At 40.1% G+C, this 20,441-nt stretch overlaps 1 protein-coding gene across 1 annotated transcript in view; it reads left to right on the forward strand.

Moving 5' to 3' along the window:
* The window catches only part of grpr (gastrin-releasing peptide receptor), a 59,851-nt gene extending 42,778 nt beyond the window's left edge, over nt 1-17,073 (forward strand). The window contains exon 3 of the mRNA XM_048540189.2: nt 10,819-17,073. Within this exon, the coding sequence (XP_048396146.1) occupies nt 10,819-11,217 (399 nt within the window). The 3' untranslated portion in view covers nt 11,218-17,073. The remainder of the gene's footprint in view (nt 1-10,818) is intronic.
* Nucleotides 17,074-20,441: the final 3,368 nt, after the last annotated feature.

A 20,441-nucleotide genomic window follows, 5' to 3' on the forward strand; every position in this document is an offset into this window, starting at 1 on the left:
TCATTTGTTTTATGTCAAATTTAAAGTACTATAACCTATAATTACTATCATCTTGCAATTCTGAATACGATTTTCATAGAATCATAGAAGCCCTACAATGTGGAAACAGGCCCTTCAGCCCAACAAGTCCACACTGACCCTCTGAAGAGCATCCCACCCAGACCCATCCCCCTACTTTTTACTGTAACCCTGCATTTCCAATGGCTAACACACCTACTATACGCATCCCTGGACATTACGGGGCAATTTAGCATGGCCAATCCACGTAGCCTGCAGATCTTTGGACTGTGGGAGGAATCCAGAGCACCCAGAGGAAACCCACACAGACATGGGGAGTATGTGGAGGTGTAACAAGTGTCAAGTTCCACACCTGAAATTTTGTCTCACAGTTCCCCTGTTAGCCCCTTGCTTCAGTGTATGGTGGACAACTGAGATGTGAAAAGTCCTCAGATCAGCCCCTGATCTCTGCTAAGTTACACAGCGACAGCTATGAGGGCAGTGGAATTTCAGTTTTGCCTTTACGCTGTCAGACAAAGGGATAGCAATAAATCATGCAAGGTTTCTAGGCAGGTTTGTCAAACACATGCATGGGAGAAAGGCAGAATGATAAATGTGATTAAGATTGCCATGCTTGAAAACACTGTCAAAATTCACTGCCCACAGTCAAACATGAATGGAGAACTTTCTGGCAAGTTCAATAGAAAAAAGCGAGTATCCTGTCAAAGGTAAATCCAAATCTGCTCTTCCTGCTTTGGATTTCTCAGACCTTTATGGTAGTTAACTTGCCACTCAATAGGGTCTTTAAAATAGTCTTAAGCCAATTAGTCATGTGTTTAAAGCCTGTTTTGTGTTTCCCCCATTCTGTGAAACTCCTTCAACTCTTCATAACTCTTCATCTTGTTCCGGTAACTTTGAGCATCCATGCTTCATCACTTAACATTTCCATAAGACCGCTTACATAAAAATAGAATGCCTGTCTCTGCTTCTATTTGACCAAGGTGTGGCTCTATGGAGTTAAAACCAAAATACCACAAGATCTAAAAGCAGAAGCAGTCCATTCAGCCCGTGGAGCCTGCTTTGCCATTCAATGAGATAATGGCTGATCTGATAATCCTCAATTCACTTTAATTGTGCTTAAACCCACCCAGGTCCAAACATTAACAATATTGAAATATAAAATTAATTTAACAACTTTTTACAGACACACAGTTGAACTAACCATGCAAAAATACAAACTACAGAGACGAGGAGGTAAAATTTGGCTCAGTAAAAAAAGGAAAAGTAAGAGTTCACTAGCTGTGACTATTGAAGGCTTTGGTCCTTTGCTGGCTATTTCAAATTGTAGCTGATGTCTTGTCCTTCTTCTGAAATGTTGCTGCAGCAACTGACGTCATCCTTTGAAGGCTGTCTGGCTCCTTGCAGATGTCTTGATACGATCAAATTCAGCAGTGTCATCTCAGATGTGGCTAGAGAGAGCAGCTCTAGCATTTTCCAAGGGCTAACTGAAAAGGTTGATGATATTGGAGGGTCTGTCCCTGACTGTTTATGGCACAAGGATAGGATTCCGCAGAATATTCTTTCAGGCCACCATACTGATTGTTGTGCTGTTACTTTGTGATACCTGGATGTCTGTCTTGGAGTCTTTGCAGAATCTCATCTCCCATTGATTTCAAAATCACCAGCCTTTCATTGAACAGAAATAAGTTGTCCACTACTGTTAAGTGTTTTTGCTGCTGATAATACTGTCTCAAGACAGAACATTGTGGTTGTCCATCAATCTATCCAACATCCAATCTCTCCACTTTTCTCAATCTCCCAATACTGTGATTTACGTGCAACTCCATCCTTACACTAACTGCTTAGATTTCAGCTGTTTTCTCTGTTGCTGGCTTGGTTAAGTGATTGTTACTGAGGGGGTGTGGTTACGTGTTTGTTACTGAGGTGGAATGGTTACGTGTTTGTTACTGAGGGGGCGTGGTTACGTGTTTGTTATTGTAGGGGATGGTTACGTGCTATTGTAGGGGAATGGCTGGGTGTTTGTTATTGCAGGGAATGGTGAAGTGTTTGTTATTGAAGGGGGATATTTGAGTGTTGGTTCTTGTAGTGGAATGGTTAAGTATTTGTTATTAAGGGGGAATGGTTGAGTATTTATTATTATGGAGCTTGGTGAATTCTTTGTTATTGCGGGGAAATGGTTAAATGTTTGATATCGTGGGGGATGGTTAAGTGTTTATTATTGTGGGGGATTGTTAAGTGTTTGTTATTGTAGGGAGGGTTAAGTGTAAATGTGGGGGTTAATTAAGTGTTTGTTACTATAGGGGAATATACTTCTATTCCAGAAAATGAGATATATGACCATAAGACATAGGAGCAGACTATTCAGGTGATTAAAAACTGAAAGAACTATGGATACTGTAAATCAGGAACAAAAACAGACATTGCCGAAAAAAGCTCAGCAGGTTTGGAAGCACCTGGGAAGAAAAATTGGAGTTAATAGTTCGGCCTGATAACCCTTCAGGTGATTGAGCCTGCTGTGTCATCTTATTACATCATTACTAATCATCCACCTCAAATCCACTTTTCCTGCACTATCTCCATATCACTTGATCACATTAGCCTCCTGAAATCTACTGATTTCTGTCTGTAAACTGCTCAGTGATTACAATTCTACAGCTGAGAACTCCACAGATTCACCACATTCTGAGTGAAGAAATTCTTTCTCACCTCAATCTTAAACGGTCTGTCTTTATTCTAAGATCATGTCTCCTGGTTCTAGACTCATCAGCCAATGCAAACAGCTTATCTCCATCCAAACAGTTGCACCTTGTAAGAATTTTGTAAATTTCACTCCTCATTCTTCGAAATTGAAGGAAGTGGACACAGTCTCCTCAATCTCATTTCCTAAATCAACTCCACCACACCTGGGATTATTTTAACATACTAGCTGCCTTCTGATTGCTTGCTGCATTCATCTACAAAGTTTCAGTGACTTATGACCAAAGATGCCCAGACTTGGCCAACACTTGCGCCTCCCTACTTCACACCATTTAAGAAATATTGTCTTTTTGTATTGTTTTACAAAGTGAGCTGACATTCCTCACATCCACTTTCCTGCCCTTTCTATATAACTCTTGACTTCCATACTGATCAGGCATCTATCTATCCTAGCTTTAAATATTTATGATGACTCCGCGCAAAGTCCGCCACACAGTTCTCTGTGGAAAGGAATGCCAAAAACTCTCAACATTCTCAGGGAAGAAATTTCTCCTCATCTCAGTCTTAAATGGTTGCCCCTTTATTCTGAGGCTATGTCCTCTGGCCCTAGATTTTGCCACGAAGGGGAACATTCTTTCAGTGTTTACCCTATCAAACCCCTTAAGAATCCTACATATTTCAATGAGATTGCCTCTCGTTCTTCTAAACTCCAGTAAGTAACGTCCCAACCTGTTTAGTCTTTGCTCATAGGTCAGTCCCTCCATCCCAGGGATCATCCTAGTGAAGTTTCTCTGAACTGCGTCCAATGAAATATTATCTTTTCTTAAATAAGGAGACAAAAACCTTTTCTGTTGCAATCTTACCAGAAACTTGTACATTTGCAGTAGGATTTCTCTGCTCTTATACTCCAAACCCATTGAAAAAAAAGCCAACATTCCATTAGTCTTCCTGTTTATCTGCTGTACCTATGTGGTAGCTTTCTGCGTTTCATGTACAAATACTCCCATGTCCTTTGTGTTTCAGCTTCCCACAGTTTTCCTTTGTTTAATATAATACTGTTCTTTTGTTCTCCCTTTCACAATGAAAAACTTCACTTTTTCCCAGATTATACTCCACTTGCCAACTTTGTGTTTAAATTTACAGACCCGTTGGCCACCATGCTTTTCTTTAGTAGCACCATGGATGATGACATCAGAATGCAAATTACCCCCCCCCCACACACCTCCGTCTTCAAGAATGCTGGATATTGTGTGTTGGAAAATTTCTGGTGTTGAAGAAGTGTCAAGTGGAAATTGATAAAACAATGTCAGCTAAAGGGATTGCTGAATGCAATTAACAATCTTGATGCTTGATCAAGTGGTGTATTTATAACAAGTCCAAATCTATTTTGTGAAGGGAGAGCTCTACTTAAATAATCAATTACTGTGGTCTGTACAATCCATTCCTCTGTTTGTCAGGTTGTACATGCTATTGCTCGCTGTATGGTAGATTTTCTACTCCCATCCTCTTTCAGTGTAGGGATCTACATTCGTAAGTAAAACAAAGGAAGGTGATGGAGAAACACAACATACCTGGCGGCAACTGTGGTGAGAGCAACAGAGTTAACGTTTCAAGTCTGATATAACTGTTCTGAGGAAGGGTCACTGGACCCGAAACGTTAACTCTGATTTTTTTCTTCACAGATGCTGCCGCTGAGCTTTTCCAGCAACTTCTGCTTTTGTTCCTGATATAACTGTCCTTCAGAGCTGAAAGGAATTGGAAAGGCTTTTTTTACACTGTTGACAGAGGGGGAGGAATAGTGAGTGGAACAGATGGTGACGGTGCCTGAAGTAAAAGACAAAGGGAGTGGTAACGATGTGAAAAGAGAAGTAGAGATAGTGGTGCAATCAAAGTGGTGAACAGAAGTCATGTTCTACAGTTGTTGAACTCGATGTTGAATACTGAAGGCTGTAAAGTGCCTAAGCAGAACATAAGATCTGTTCCTCCAGCTTTGGTTGAGCTTTTTTCACATGCTGTAGCAAACCTATGATTGAAATGTTAGCAAGGGATCAATAGTTTATTGAAATGGCAAGTAACACAAAGGCTGGGGTGATTCTTAAGGTCATATTAACAGAGGTGTTCTGCAAACCAGCCCCCAGTTTGCATTTGGTCTCAGCAGTATAAAGGATACCACACTGTGAGCAGCAAACACAGCAGGCTAGATCAGAAGAAGTATAAGTAAAATCCTGCTTCACTTGGAAAGTGTGTTTGGGATCTTGGACAGTGAGGAGACAGGAGATGAATGGGCAAGTGTGAAGGCCTGTTTGGTCTAGCATGGTAAAACTAACTAACTTAGTCTCATGAGAAAGTGATATTGTCCTCAAGAAGATGTGCTTTATTACATGATAGCAACTATGGACAAGTTACACTGATATAACAGGTAGTGTCACACAGTGTATGAAAAGGACCCAGATGCTAAATCTTACTCCCCAAGTTCTGAAGCTGTTCCTTCTTTCAAGCTCTCAGAGATACCTCTTGCTTCTTTTGTCCCATGGTGAGATATGACTTCATCTGCTGTACTCCCAAGTGTGTACAAAAGTGTATTTACTTGTTCTGTTTCTGATTTAGTTTCTAATGGGAAGCTCTTTTGCATCTTAAGAAATGTTTTCTCAAAGATTAATACAATCCTATGTTATATTTGGTCTATCTTTGAAAGTAAATCTTCCTGACAATATTATTTCTGATATCATGCCCCCTAATGTGATTATCTATTATCCTTGCTTTAGAGGCTTTTCATTTTGCAGTGTAAACATCACTATGCCGTGTGTTGCTTTGGGTTTTCCCATGTTTCTACAGTCAACATTGATGATTCCTGCCTTCTGCAAATAAAATTGAGGATCCTTGCTTTTTGTGAATAAAATAGAGCATTTACACCTTTTTCATGGCTTGTCTGGATGAATCTTGGCAATTTTAGACTTAATGACTGATACGCTTTTGCTTAAAGCTTCGTTTGATGAGTTTTGTTTCTTGTGCCTTTCATAAATTATTGCCATTCTAAATATATTTTCAGTAACTGACTTCCTGTGATTTGCAGCTTTAGAAGATGAACCTGACTTCTTTAACCGCTTTTCTGAGGGACTCCCATTGTCTGTGAACTGAATAATGCCTTTGAATGCCTTTAGTGCAGTTTCATAATGTGACCTTCCCTTTTCTGTAGCTTCAATAGTTTTATTGCCTTACTCCCTTCATTGTACTTTGTTTAGCTAGCCTTCTAAGGTGCCCCTTTGTCATGCTAATTCTAGCTGTGCGACAATCCTGAGTCTGTGGTCTAATTTTGAATTGCTTTTATTTCCCTTACTGTAACCATGCCTTGTCATACCTGCTCACTGTGATTGCAATACTTGATAGGAATTAAGGCCACTTATCGTTACTTTTTGTTTCTCTGTCTCTCACCACAGATGCTGTCAGTCCTGCTGAGTTTCTCCAGCGTTTTGTGTTTTTATTTCAGATTAGCGGCATATGCAGTATTTTGTTTTTTATCTGGAGTCTGTAACTGACTAATACTCCAGGTCCAGGGAATACCAAACACTCTCCTGCTGTTGCTGCCCTTACCATTGAGGGTAGATTCTGTTGTGTTGAATTATGCCATGAGGCTCTCTTCTGTCAGGTTCTGCCAGCTCTTCCAAATCCCGATCATCTGCATGAGCAGCCTTCTTAAATCTATCACTGAAGGCATCTCAAGCCCTCCACTGTTGTCAGTGCTGTGAGAGACAGCTAAATGATATCCTCCATTTGCCACTAGGTTATATGAGCAATCCTCATTACCACTCACCATTTTGTATTAGCTGTCTATTCTGTGCTCACCATGGGGCAGATTTGCTCCCAGCATCCTCCATCAGAGTAGGAACCTGTTAGGCCCGTTTGGTCTATCACGATAAAGGAATATCACTTTGCAATCTAACGAGAGGAGGCTCATGGCTGAAACAATATGTTGTGTAACTGCACAATAGCAACTATATATGTTACACTGATGTGATAGACATTGTCACAGAGATTGAGGAAGATTCGGATCTTGAAGCTCCTTTGAGATTCTATACAGTTCTCCACCACTAGTCCATATGACATCATCATAGTTAGGAGTTTCTAGGGCAATCCTCTGCATTAACCCTGTCAGAGCCTCACACGCTTAAACAAGAAAAGACTGGTTTATATCAACCGCTAATTCTATATTAACTGCAAATACTGATCATAAAGTTGTACTGAAGCATCATCCTTTCAGGTACAGTGTTTATTTTGGCATCTGGGGTTCCACAGGGCTCTGTCCTTGGGCCTCTACTGTTTGTAATTTTTATTAATGACTTGGACGAGGGAATTGAAGGATGGGTCAGCAAGTTTGCAGACGACACAAAGGTCGGAGGTGTCGTTGACAGTGTAGAGGGCTGTTGTAGGCTGCAGCGGGACATTGACAGGATGCAGAGATGGGCTGAGAGGTGGCAGATGGAGTTCAACCTGGATAAATGCGAGGTGATGCATTTTGGAAGGTCGAATTTGAAAGCTGAGTACAGGATTAAGGATAGGATTCTTGGCAGCGTGGAGGAACAGAGGGATCTTGGTGTGCAGATACATAGATCCCTTAAAATGGCCACCCAAGTGGACAGGGTTGTTAAGAAAGCATATGGTGTTTTGGCTTTCATTAACAGGGGGATTGAGTTTAAGAGTCGTGAGATCTTGTTGCAGCTCTGTAAAACTTTGGTTAGACCGCACTTGGAATACTGCGTCCAGTTCTGGGCGCCCTATTATAGGAAAGATGTGGATGCTTTGGAGAGGGTTCAGAGGAGGTTTACCAGGATGCTGCCTGGACTGGAGGGCTTATCTTATGAAGAGAGGTTGACTGAGCTCGGTCTCTTTTCATTGGAGAAAAGGAGGAGGAGAGGGGACCTAATTGAGGTATACAAGATAATGAGAGGCATAGATAGAGTCGATAGCCAGAGACTATTTCCCAGGGCAGAAATGGCTAGCACGAGGGGTCATAGTTTTAAGCTGGTTGGTGGAAAGTATAGAGGGGATGTCAGAGGCAGGTTCTTTACGCAGAGAGTTGTGAGAGCATGGAATGCGTTGCCAGCAGCAGTTGTGGAAGCAAGGTCATTGGGGTCATTTAAGAGACTGCTGGACATGCATATGGTCACAGAAATTTGAGGGTGCATCCATGAGGATCAATGGTCGGCACAACATTGTGGGCTGAAGGGCCTGTTCTGTGCTGTACTGTTCTATGTTCTATGTTCTATGTTCTATATCTTTCCTCTGTGTTCAAAGAAGACTTAAAGAACTTCATAACCCAGATAGGGCAAGCTATACACTGTGAGGTGTTATACCAGAAACAAGAGATCATTTTCAACTTTTTAAACCCGACTCTTAATTAATAAATGTCATGAGTGAAATCCAAAGGCTAGAAAAAGGCCTGAACAAGTTTAAAGATATTTTTAAATGGAATGATAAGGTAATTGTCTCATTCATCCTGGTCATACAAAGACATCCTATTGTATGTCCTGTTTCAGTAGGGAGGACGTGGGAATGCACTTATGATGCTCAGGTGGAATGTGGGAACAGGAATTAATGCAGTGTTTAAGATTGTCCTCTAGATGTCATGAATCTATTCAGTATGAATTAAAACTGGTCACTTTGATAACTCATAGCATGTCTAATTGAATTGTCAGGTACAAACTGAACCCTTGAATGGATTACTGTGGTTTTAACTATAAGCCTCGATTGTGGCAAAAGACCTGACGGAATTCAAACACCTTTAGCTGCAACCAACATAGTATCCTCTTTTGCATTTCACTAAGTCTTCAAATCAAGAATTGTACATTATAGGAGGAGGCCACTTGGCCCCCACTGAATCTGCGCCAGCTCTTTAGAAGAGCATCTGGTCCCACTTCTCAAATGCTTTACAGAAAATCTCTGCAAATATTTTTCTTTCAAGTTTCCTTTTGAAAGCTACTAATTATCTGTTTCTATCACTACAGTAGGCAGTGCAATCCACATCCAAACCACTCATTGTGTAAAATTATTTTCTCGCTGTAGCCTATGATTTCTTTTTTTACCAAACACTTTATACCTCTGACCTCTGCATCATTTTTCAGCCATTGGAAACAATTTCTCTTTAGTCAGTCTATTTAAATGTTTCATGTCATCAAGCATCAATCAAATCTCCTAAGTCTTCTGTACTCTCAGGAGAACATTCAAAGCTTCTCCAGTCTATTCATGTAACATCCAGGCAGAGAACTTGTTGAGGTGAAATTCTCTAAGCAAGTGGAGGGTGCAGCAGTAAGAATTGCTAATGTACCTTCTGAGGAATCAGTGGCTGTTTTCTCTAAGTAGTAAGTGAAGCTGAGGGTCAATAGTACTGACCTCTATTCCAGGGGCTCGCTGGGTGCTCATAGTGACTGCATAAGAAAAGAGAGGCAATTATTCATCTCAGAAGGATCAATGCTTTTGGCAGTTAAGCATGAGATCGATCTTGTTTTAATGGGAGATCAGCACAGCACAGTGCAATGAAGCTTACTGAGTTGTTTGGAAAATGAGATGCCCTCATTCCCACATGAGTAGTTATGCCAGTGAAAATTGAACATTTTCTCCTCAAAAGAAGTGAGAATCCTTTTGTCGAAATTCAATCACCACCCCTTCTCTCTCTCTCTGACACCGGAGCCTCATAGTGCTTCAGCTTTTTTCCTGAAATGAGACAAAGGGAGGGGTGGAGTATGATCAAAATGCAGTCAGTAGTGACGTAGGAGAAGCAGGAGAGGTGTCCTCAGTGAAAAAGCAGGAAACACAGTAGACAGGAAGAGTTGATAGGTCAAGGAAGAAGATGGTTCACAGCCATTGACCCATCAACTGTCACTATTGCATGCGTCAAGACATGTAATGGCAAGAGTTGTAGACCGTGAGCATTGGTGAGAGGAGTGTGCAGAAGCAGAGTTAGAGTGAATGGTTACCCTATGAGTGTCAGGTAGGAGAGAGAAGATGGTGCCGCCCAACCTTGCTGAACACAGTCAGTCTTTGTACATCTTCCAGCACTGTTGTATGTTCTGTTTAAGCTGGGACACAGCTGTGAGCTGGGCCTCTATCTGGATCCAACCTCGTAGGGTCTAGTGCTGTGGCCTCCTTTGACAGTCAGCAGAAAAACGGATAACCTCCATTCCAGCTCCCCTGTACATCAGCCCATCCAGAGTCACTGTCCACAGAGCAAGGCGCTAACCTGCCTTTTTGGCCATCTCCTCAGTGACTATAGTCAGGCACCATTGTATGTGGGGGAGCAGTTCCACAGTCTCAAGTGGTCTGCAGCTGGTTTTTCAATGTAACAGCAATGGTGTGAATGCTGGGAGGGACTGACAGCAATGAGTACGTCCACGTCTCCCACTGCACGATACTGTGGGGCAGACACCAATGAAACATTTATAGTGCAAAGAGTAGGGACTGCTTGATAAAGTTGTTCTGAGCCATATTGGAATGGACCCACTGATGTTCACTCACCAAGACACTTTACCTGCAGACGGAAAAATCTCCACTTCTGTCTTTTTCTGTTTCTTCCTCTACTAAGCTGTTAACTCATTTCTTACAGAGCTATGTTTTAAAACAAGATCGACACAGAATGTCTATTAGCTTTAGAAAAGTGGAACTTGATTTGCATACACCTAAAGAAACAGGTAGGATTAGAAAAATTCAGGCCAAGTCTCTACAATTATCTATTGGACAAAAATGGTGGCCATGTTACAGAGTAAGATGAAATTAAGACGGTAGAGGACGAGGGGTCGGCTGCTCTCCTCACATAAAGGAAAAATCAGGCAGCTCATGCTCAGTAAATCCACTTCTGCCAGTTTACCAACAAAGGCCCATTCTCTAAGAGAATTAAGTATCTCAGGTAAAAACAAGATCAGTTGAAAATAAAACTGACTATCATTCTTTTATGCACTTTTGTGTTTTACTCAATCTTTTTTATCCAGAATGAGCCAACATGATTTGATCAATTTTTAGAGCTTACTATAAGCTTTAAGTTTCATATAAAACTTTTCCAATGTTGCTATTGCTTTCGCAAGTTTCAACCTTTGCATTTTGTTTCATTGACAGATGGAATCCAGGAAAAGACTTGCAAAGACAGTGCTGGTGTTTGTAGGTTTCTTCGCTGTGAGCTGGCTCCCCAGTCACATCATTTATCTATACCGTTCCTACCATTACAGGCAGGTAGACACCTCCTTAGCGCACTTGGTTGGCAGCATCTGTGCCAGGATTCTTGCCTTCAGCAACTCCTGTGTTAACCCCTTCGCCCTCTACCTGCTGAGCAAGACCTTCCGAAAGCAATTCAACAACAACCTGTTCTGTTGCAGGAGCCACCTCCTCATACGTTCGACCAGCATGGGCAGGAGTACCACAGCTTCACGGATGACATCACTCAAAAGCACAAACCATTCGTTGGCAAGCTTCAGCCTCATCAATGGGAACTTTGTTCAGCAGGAAGATTACGTATAGGAGCACCGCTTGGCGCCATGAGACAATGTACATTCAGCACTTTTTTCAGCAATCACAATCATGCCCAGGAGTCTCAGTCTCAGAGTAAGGAATGTAAATGAGAATGATGCATCTGCAGGCTAGTGAGAGAAATTCACAGTTCAGGGAGCAAGGGTGTAAGCTGTGCTTTTGTCAAATAAATACGAGGTTCAGATTAAAAAGTGTCTTTTAAGGTGTGGGAAACAATCTTGATATGCAGCAGACCCTCTTTATTTAGCAGGGCAGGCATCAGGGATGTTAATGGTGTACCAAAGATATGCCACAAAAGGTTGTGGTTTGTCAGACAAGCTCTCAGGGCAGCTTGTGGTAGGCAATAAACAAAAGCTGTATGATGAGAGGTCTGCTTACAGATGGAGAATTTTGTTATTCTACCAGAGAGTCGGCTATAAATAATGTGTGTTATATCGAAGATTAAATCGTGGGTTAGAGAGGTGCATTGTATCTAATACTGTGGTATATAAGGTACCTGTAATTAAACTGGAGGATGTGATAGCACAGTACTTTGTGAGATCACCAACTGCTAATACAACTGCGTAATGGGATGTAGATTAGCACTCATAGTCCTACATCGAGTTTCTAAACCAAATTGGTAGAAGTCAAATGTTGCCCTAAATAAGGACGACATCAATGATCATGATGAACTGTGGGTTGATGTTTTCCCAAGACAAAGGGGAAGAAAAGTGAAAATAAATTAAACAGGAGAGGCTTTTATTTTCATCAAAAAATCAATTTCCAGATCTTGATCAAAATCTAACTATTCCTTGAAAGTGACATTGGATGGACCCTTAGTAATGAAAGGCTTGGAGTCAACTGGGATGGACACCATCATATAGCTCTCTGAAGCTAAGTGTTCAGGTGGATGTATCGAAAATGGCAATTGTTGAGGTAACAATTGGTCGTATAATGATAGCCTAACAAGTCTTTCAGGGTTCAAGGATAGAATACCAGGAGGAAAGTTAAAAAGAAATAAGGTTGAGTCTTTCAGAAACAGTTTGTCTTTCTTTCAAGGTTGCACTATACCTGACAGAAGTGTTCAAACAGGAGTTGTGACTTATTATGTAGCACCATAGTAAGGAGTTCCTACGTTTCCAAAAGTGCCATTTTAGTAACAAAGACCATTTTTAAGTGAATTAGCTTTCAGCTGTGATTTTGCACTCAGTTAAAAAAAAGTAAGTTAAGCTTCTTAGGATTTATTGGGATAAGCCTTTTAGAGTGATATTGAGTTGGTAAGACTCAGCATCATGGATGGTGAAGAAAAAAGGCTGTTATATGAAACTGCTGGATTTTCTAGTTGATCTCACACTGCAGGTATTTTTCCCTTCCAATGTGAAACCACGCTAGAATATTTAAATATTCTGCCAATGGTAATGTGCTATTTTTAAATATCTGTTATGAAGATTTCCCAACGTAAGGATAGAAAATCAAGCTGGTGATTAAACCTTAAAATAAATTTGTGCAAAAAAATCACAGGGATAAAATTTCAGGTTAGGCATGTTTGGAACTGGGACCTTCAATAAAGTATCTCTGTTCAGCATAGAAATACTGATGTATCCAACATACCACCAAGTGGCTAATAATTCCAGCACCAGACTGAACCAGACCAGACCTGGAATTCCAGAATGGTTAGTTGATCTGGGCACCAATGGAAGAAAGTTCCGATGTGGTGCTGTGCGTGCCAAGCATGGAGGTGAAATCTAGAATGTGATGACATCCTCATAGCCCAGTGGAAAGTCCAACAATAGATTGTCACCAAGTTTTGGGACGCCCTGTTTTGACCAAATGTTGACTTCAGTCCTGTCTACACAACCCTATAACCCTCAAGTTACAGCACAGGTTGAGCTGTCATGCTTGAATCTGGAGATCATCCTCATTTACTTGAGGCAGATTCATATCTTCGCAGAACTTCCACAAAGAAGGAGAAACATTTGCTACTTTTCCATGGCAGTCATTCAGGGATTATGACAGTTTCTAGCACATACAGTGGTATCTGAATAAATAGGCTGCCTGCTTTTTTGCTTGAAAAGTATGGAATCACTTCTCAGTCTTTTCAATTTACATAGACTGACATTTTGAATGAAGTCACTTTTGAAATAAGTTACACAGACTGTTGACAATGGCCCTACATTTGTATTTAATTTGATAATATTTTTCCCTTCAGTTAGGCAGAACATCAAATTACACAGAAAATCAAGATTGTTTTAAAATGTAGTTGGTTGCCGGGAGAGATGTTTTGTCAGTCCATTTCCTGCTACTCAATGCACTTTCATCAATGCTGAATATGGCTGTACATTTCTTTATGAGAAGCAGATAAGAAATTACTTGTACGTGGGAAACAAAAGCACCCATTAAATACTGGTGGACATGGATATCAAAGAACATTTACAGCTTGTTGTTAATAACTTTGAGATTAATGAGATAGAAAGGTTCAATATTAGAGAAGGCAGTTACGGGAATCAGCAAAGAACACTCAGAAATAGTTAAAGGTAATCAACACTAATCGTTTTCCTGAAGGGTTTACACGTGGAAAATGAGGAAGATGTCTGTAGCTCCATGGAAACTTTACATCAGCATTGAACATACACACAAACACAAATCCTATGTATATTTTGATATGTTGGACGCTATAAATGTATAACTCAGATATGCCATGCCTAAGTGATACGTTCAAAAGCAAACGTATTGTCCAGATCATATCATCAAGAAACGAGCATTTTCAGATTATCTTTCTGACATGTTAGTACTCTAGTGTTATAAAGGCCAAAAAATGCTTATAATCCTACCAAATGCAAAAAAAAACGTTGAAGACGTAATATTTCACTGCTTTCTCATGTTCAAGTGATGGACCTAAATTTTCAAATTGGAGCAGCTGAGCTACACTATGAATGAGTGCAAGCTTGGGAATTTTCAATCATAGAGGCGTGAGGTGGCTCACGTCAAAACAATGAATATTAAGGTACCCCACAGTGCTCATTCAAGGTGAAAAATATCAAAATAGCTTTACTTTGTAACAATTCCCACATCACGCAGAAGAATGTACAACAGGAAGAATGAGAGTGCTCCTGAGATGCTGCTTGGCCTGCTGTGTTCATCCAGCCTCACATTTTATTGTCTAGGAAGAATGAGAGTGCCTTGTTTAATCCCTTTGTGACAAACAACTTCACAGCTTTCATGCATGCTTTTGTACTTTGTGAGTTCTGCAGTTTCTCTGTCATTTGGGGAATAAATTGCATGTTGTTCCACTGCAGCTTGTGCTGCTCTAAAACATTTTGAAAACTTCATACCTGAAAGGGGAAAAAAAAGTATCTTGATAATCTTCTTCACTGCAAAGTAACAATCGATTCTATATTTTGTAAATTGGCACTTTTTTCCTTCAATGAACCTGATACTTTTGTGAAATGCTATGTGCTAATAATGGGATACTGTCTTTTGTCTATGGAATTCTATGTGTTGTCATTTTTTATTTCAGTCTTAAAGTACCATTCTAAGTCTGATCATTGTTTATTGTTAATCTCATTTGTACAAATAAATGCATGCTCAGTTACGCTTTTTTACATGTTAAATTTGCCAGCCAGTAAATAATGACAATCTATGTGCCTGATGCATATGACTATTGTGATAATATGTAAATAAGTTGTATATATTTGACTGAAGTGAGTTCAGGTGAAGATGTGTTCTTGCAAATTGTGATAATCAAAGTTTGCACTGTTGGTTTTGCTGGACCTAAGAATCACTAATAACCAAACTATAATTCTAACGTGTTCAGTCTCAATTTCTAAGTGTCACGGTTACATGAGATTGTACGAATAATTGCGAATTTCACAACTCTTAGTAAGCATGAGAGTTTCATGTATTTGTTGTGTTCTAAAATAGAAAATATAAGTCAAGGTTGTAAAAGAAACCCTTTTCTTTGAGAAGTCAACTGGGACATTTTGGATAGCATATCAGATTTTACAGTCCTTTTCTTAAATTATATTTTTTCCTGTTAGCCTCCAAATTTTCTGCATTCTCCTCACCATCACCCCCATCTCCTGACTTCATCCACCAAAGACAGCAGTGCCTTGAACATCTCAACTGTACACTCTAAAATTGTCTCTCTAAACCTTTCCATTCCCTTTGTAAAATCTTGCTTAAAGTGAGCCACTTAGCCAAGCTTTTGGTCACTCTAATTAATACCTGTTTCTTTGGACTGGTTTTAAATTTTTTGAATATGCTCCTGTAAAGCTTCTTGGGGTATTTCCTCTGGTTAATGGCACTGGATACTTGCAAATTGTTGTGGTCTTTAAAAATAGCAATAGTGTTACTATTTAACGCTGGCATTAAAATTGTCAACTTCACAAAAGATATACATTATAATGTTTAATGCAGGAAATAAATATGTCCACTTCGACAGTAGGGATTGTTGTTCCTTCCATATGACTAAGGTAGACTTTTTCACCGCAGTGGAGAAAGGTTCGAGTGCCTGAAGAAGGGTCACTGGACTTTACACTGCCAGTCCTTCTTGTGCTTCTCCAGCAATTTTCGGTTTTGTTTCCAACTTCCAGCATTCACAGTTTTTAGGTCTTTTGGAATGTCTATACCTCACTTTCAGTGTATTGGTGTTGATGGGTAGTTCCTGTAGCTGATAAATGGTCCCATCCTTCAGAACTGATCCTTTTTTCACAACACAGGCAAGCCCATTAACAGAGAATCCACTTCCAAATCTGCTTTATAGAAATAAGTTAGTTTACAATAACTTCCATCAAGTTACTTTGAAAATGCCCAAATCTTCATCATAGGTGGAACAGTCCACAAGCAGTCTTGTTTATGCACTATCTTTTGGAAACATCAGTATTAGAATCTGGATGTAATTTCAGTCATAGCAGTGATAGTGACCAGTTTTTCTCTGTGATTAAAGAGAAAGCCTACTTGCACTCTTGACAAAATATGTAGCTTTGGAACATTTTCTGAAAAATTGCCGCAACAAAGAACCATTTTTCAATTCCAGCCAGAAATGTCATCCTCCCATATCTTTATCTGTACAAGATAGACAGGTTTATAAAATGAATGGGTTTATATGCCAGTTTTAATTTTGTACCAAGTAGGCTCTCACATTAAAATGATCCAGAAAAGGTTAACCATTAGCCATGGTCACAGGAAGGCAAGACCTTGTTCATAATATCTCCAACTGTTTATTCTCATTATTTGCTTCACTGATCTTTTATCAGAAAGTGGCAAATGTGACAAATGCAATGTGATTGTATTCTCTGTAAACAGTCTTATTCTGCAGCAAGGTTTTGATGAGCAGACAGAAAATTCATTTAGTTTTAAGAAATGCAATAATATTATATTGCTTTGAAATTCAAAGAATGTCACACCTGTGTTTAAACAAAGACAGGCCTACCAAAGTAGCCAATGTTCAAACATTATGGGTGACACTGAAATTATTTTATCCTAAGTGTTGATGGCTAATAGTCTTTTATTTATTTGTTCCCTCAAGGGATGTGGGCATCTGTAGCTAAGCCAGTACTTATTGCCCATCTCTAATTGCCCAGAAGGCAGTTAAGAGTGAATCACATTGCTTTGGGTCTGGAGTCACATGTAGCCAGACCAGGTAAGGATGGCAGATTTCCTTCCCTAAAGTATATTAGTGAACCAGGTAGATTTTTCCAATAATCGACAGTGGCTTCATGACCATCATTAAATTTTATCATCATTAGTGAGTTCAAATTCCACTATTTGCCATAGTGAGCTCGAACAAAGTCCCCAAAACATGAGATAATGGGAATTGCAGATGCTGAAGAATCCAAGATAACAAAGTGTAGAGCTGGATGAACACAACAGGCCAAACAGCATCTTAGGAGCACAAAAGCTGACATTTCGGGCCTGAAGGGTCTAGGCCCAAAACGTCAGCTTTTGTGCTCCTAAGATGCTGCTTGACCTGCTGTGTTCGTCCAGCCCCACAATTTGTTATCCCCAGAACATGAGCTGAGTTTCTAGATTAATAATCAAGTGATAAAACCACTAGGCCTCCCCAATGTCTGACAGACCCCCTTCTGAATTCCAGTAATTGTTTCTCATTCTCATCTTCCTGTATTGTGTTCACTGAAACAACCTCTATTGATTCTAGTTCCATTATATAGAGATCTCCAGTATAAACAGACGAGATTGTAGTTACTTGCTGAACGCACAGCAAAACTGACCAGCATTTTACTGCAATAGCAATGTTGAACATTGGACAATGCATGAAGATTTAAAAGACGGCAAAGAATTGTGTTATATTTTATAACAAGGGCTCCAGGGACGGTATATAAACAAAAATAATATGGGATAATAGTAGAATTTGGAAAATAAGTCCATTGTGATGTATATTTTATGACTTATATGGATGCATGTCACTCAAATGAATCTATCATCTGCAATTCATAACTTCCTGCCTGTGTGCTTCTCCTCATCCTGTTCTAACAGAGATCAATGCTTAAGACGGTTACAGTTGTACAATTTTCGTGGTAGCATGGACCTGATCTCTTGACAGCCATGCATAGAATAGGAGAAGATACCAATAAAAGTGTCCCTCCCAGTCTGCAATTATTTCCCTTCCCAAAGATTACTAGTTGCTAAAGACATTTATATTTTTCACTGTAATCAAAGCTAAAATTATAATTATATATATATATATATATATTTACCAGCAAGTACTTTTGTTGTTTAAAAAAAACTATAACAAAAAATATTTATTGCTATGAACAGTTGTGTACATGTCATAGGCAAAGTGGTTATTGTCATACAATAGTGAATCAGTAGCACTGCATCTGATGTGTGCTTATTATCCTAAAACTGTTCGCACTGAAGTGATACTGAATGTTTTGATGTTTTCTTGTTTAAATTGTGCCTGCACTTTGTTTTTCCCCCCAATAAAGAACATAACATCACATGAAGTGGTATTTGTATGTGGTTTTCTAGTTTCTCTTCATTCTTATTTTTCTTCTATTCCAGAAGACCCTGTATTGCCATCTTGTTATTAAACATGTTTTCACTCAGTCCCATCCAGGGATACAGGGTCCCTCATGGGCATGTTATACACTTTATGCTAGGTGATGCATTTTCGTTCACTCTGGCACTGCAATTCAGTTTGAACCTGTCAAATCTTAGAAAAATCTATAGAAATAACTGATACCCTAAGCAAAGACAGCTTTGTGAGTTTTCAGTATCATTACTGAAACAAATATTTGATATCACAATGGTAGCAGCACTCAAGCAGCAGGGGTCACCTGCAATAAAAGACAGTTTAATCAAATTAAAGGGGAAAACACTTGTACCTAGAAATTTCTTAGTGTTCCCATACTACATGGCTGGCTTTTTGGTGGAAACATAAAGTTGGATTTTGTCATGGAGATGCAGATGGGTTTGAAGGCAGGTGTAGTGAGAATTTTTCACTCTGGTGTAACAATCTAACACCATTCTTTCTGGATAGTTCCAAGGATCTAGTTTCTGCAGGGAGGGGAGGGGAATATGACATATTTAGGGAATTTTCACTGTCAGTAGACAGTTGTCTTCATGTGCTGTCTGGAGTTTCTAATGCTCATGGATTCCTCCTGTCAGATGCTTCATTCCCTCTCCCATCCTACATGGCCACAGATCATACGCAGCAATGAGAATCTGGGAGTAGGCTTTTCAGTCATCTGAACCTACTTCGCCGTTTAATTACCTTCTTATCTATCTCAGTGCCATCAGCAAATTCAGATATCATACCTTCAATCCTCACATCCAAGTCACTGATATAAATTGCAAGTCATTGAGGATTCAGCACTGATCCCTGTGGCACTACATTAGTTGGAGCTCACAGATCTGAAAAACATTTATTTATCCCTTACTCTGTGCTTCCTGTCAGTTAACCAATCCTCTATCCATGCTAATATGTTAACCCTTTTTTGCATTGAGCTCTTATTTGGTGTGGCACCTAACATATAAGATATAGGAGCCAAATTAGGTCATTTGGCCCATTGAGTCAGCTCCACCATTTGATCATGGCAGGTATCTTTCTCAGTCCCATTCTACTGTCTTGTACACATAACACTTGAAGCCCTTAGTCATCAAGAAATGTATTTTGAAATCTGAGCACACAAAGTCCACAGGGTCACCTTTATCTACTCTGCTTGTTACTTGTTCAAAAAGCTCGAATAATTGTTTTAAACACAATTTCCTCTTCACACACCAACACTGACCTTGGGAGACTGACAGCCTTGCAGCAGTGACCATTGCCAAGGAGTGTGATGGAATATGCCCCACTTGCCTGGATGGGTGTAGCAACAACACACAGAAGCTCAACACCATCCAGGAGAAAAACAGCCCAACTAACTGGCACCACGTTCAGAAACATCCACACTCTCCACCACCAATGCTCAGCAACAGCAGTGTGTGCAATTTACAAGATGTGCTGTGGAAACTTACAAAGGTTCCATGGGCAACAATTTTTAAATTCATAACCACTGCCATCTGTAAGGACAAGGACAGCAGATACATGGGAACACCACCACCTGCAATTCCTCTCCAAGCTAATCAGCGTCCTGACTTGGAAATAAATCATTGATCTGTGTCAAGATCCTGAAACTCTCTCCCTAATGGCATAATGGGCCTGCTCATAGCACATGAATTGCAGGGGTTAGAGAAGGCAGCTCACCCGCCTTATCAAAATAGAGAATAGACAATAGACAATAGGTGCAGGAGTAGGCCATTCGGCCCTTTGAGCCAGCACCACCATTCATTATGATCATGGTTGATCATCCACAATCAGTATCCTGTTCCTGCCTTATCCCCATAACCCTTGATTCCACTATCTTTAAGAGCTCTTTCTATCTCTTCCTTGAAAGTATCCAGAGAGTGGCCCTCCACTGCCTTCTGGGGCAGAGCATTCCATATATCCACCACTCTCTGGGTGAAAAAGATCCTCCTCAACTCTGTTCTAAATGGCCTACCCCTTATTTTTAAACTGTGTCCTCTGGTTCTGGACTCACCCATCAGCGGAAACATGCTTCTTGCCTCCAGAGTGTCCCTTAATAATCTTATATGCCTCAATCAGATCCCCTCTCACCCTTCTAAACTCAAGTGTATACAAGCCCAGTTGCTCCAATCTTTCAACATATGATAGTCCCGCCATTCCGGGAATTGACCTTGTGAACCTACACTGAACTCCCTCAATAGCAAGAATG

This window comes from Stegostoma tigrinum, chromosome 12 (genome assembly GCF_030684315.1).
Source record: "Stegostoma tigrinum isolate sSteTig4 chromosome 12, sSteTig4.hap1, whole genome shotgun sequence".
In the NCBI taxonomy this organism is placed as follows: domain Eukaryota; kingdom Metazoa; phylum Chordata; class Chondrichthyes; order Orectolobiformes; family Stegostomatidae; genus Stegostoma; species Stegostoma tigrinum.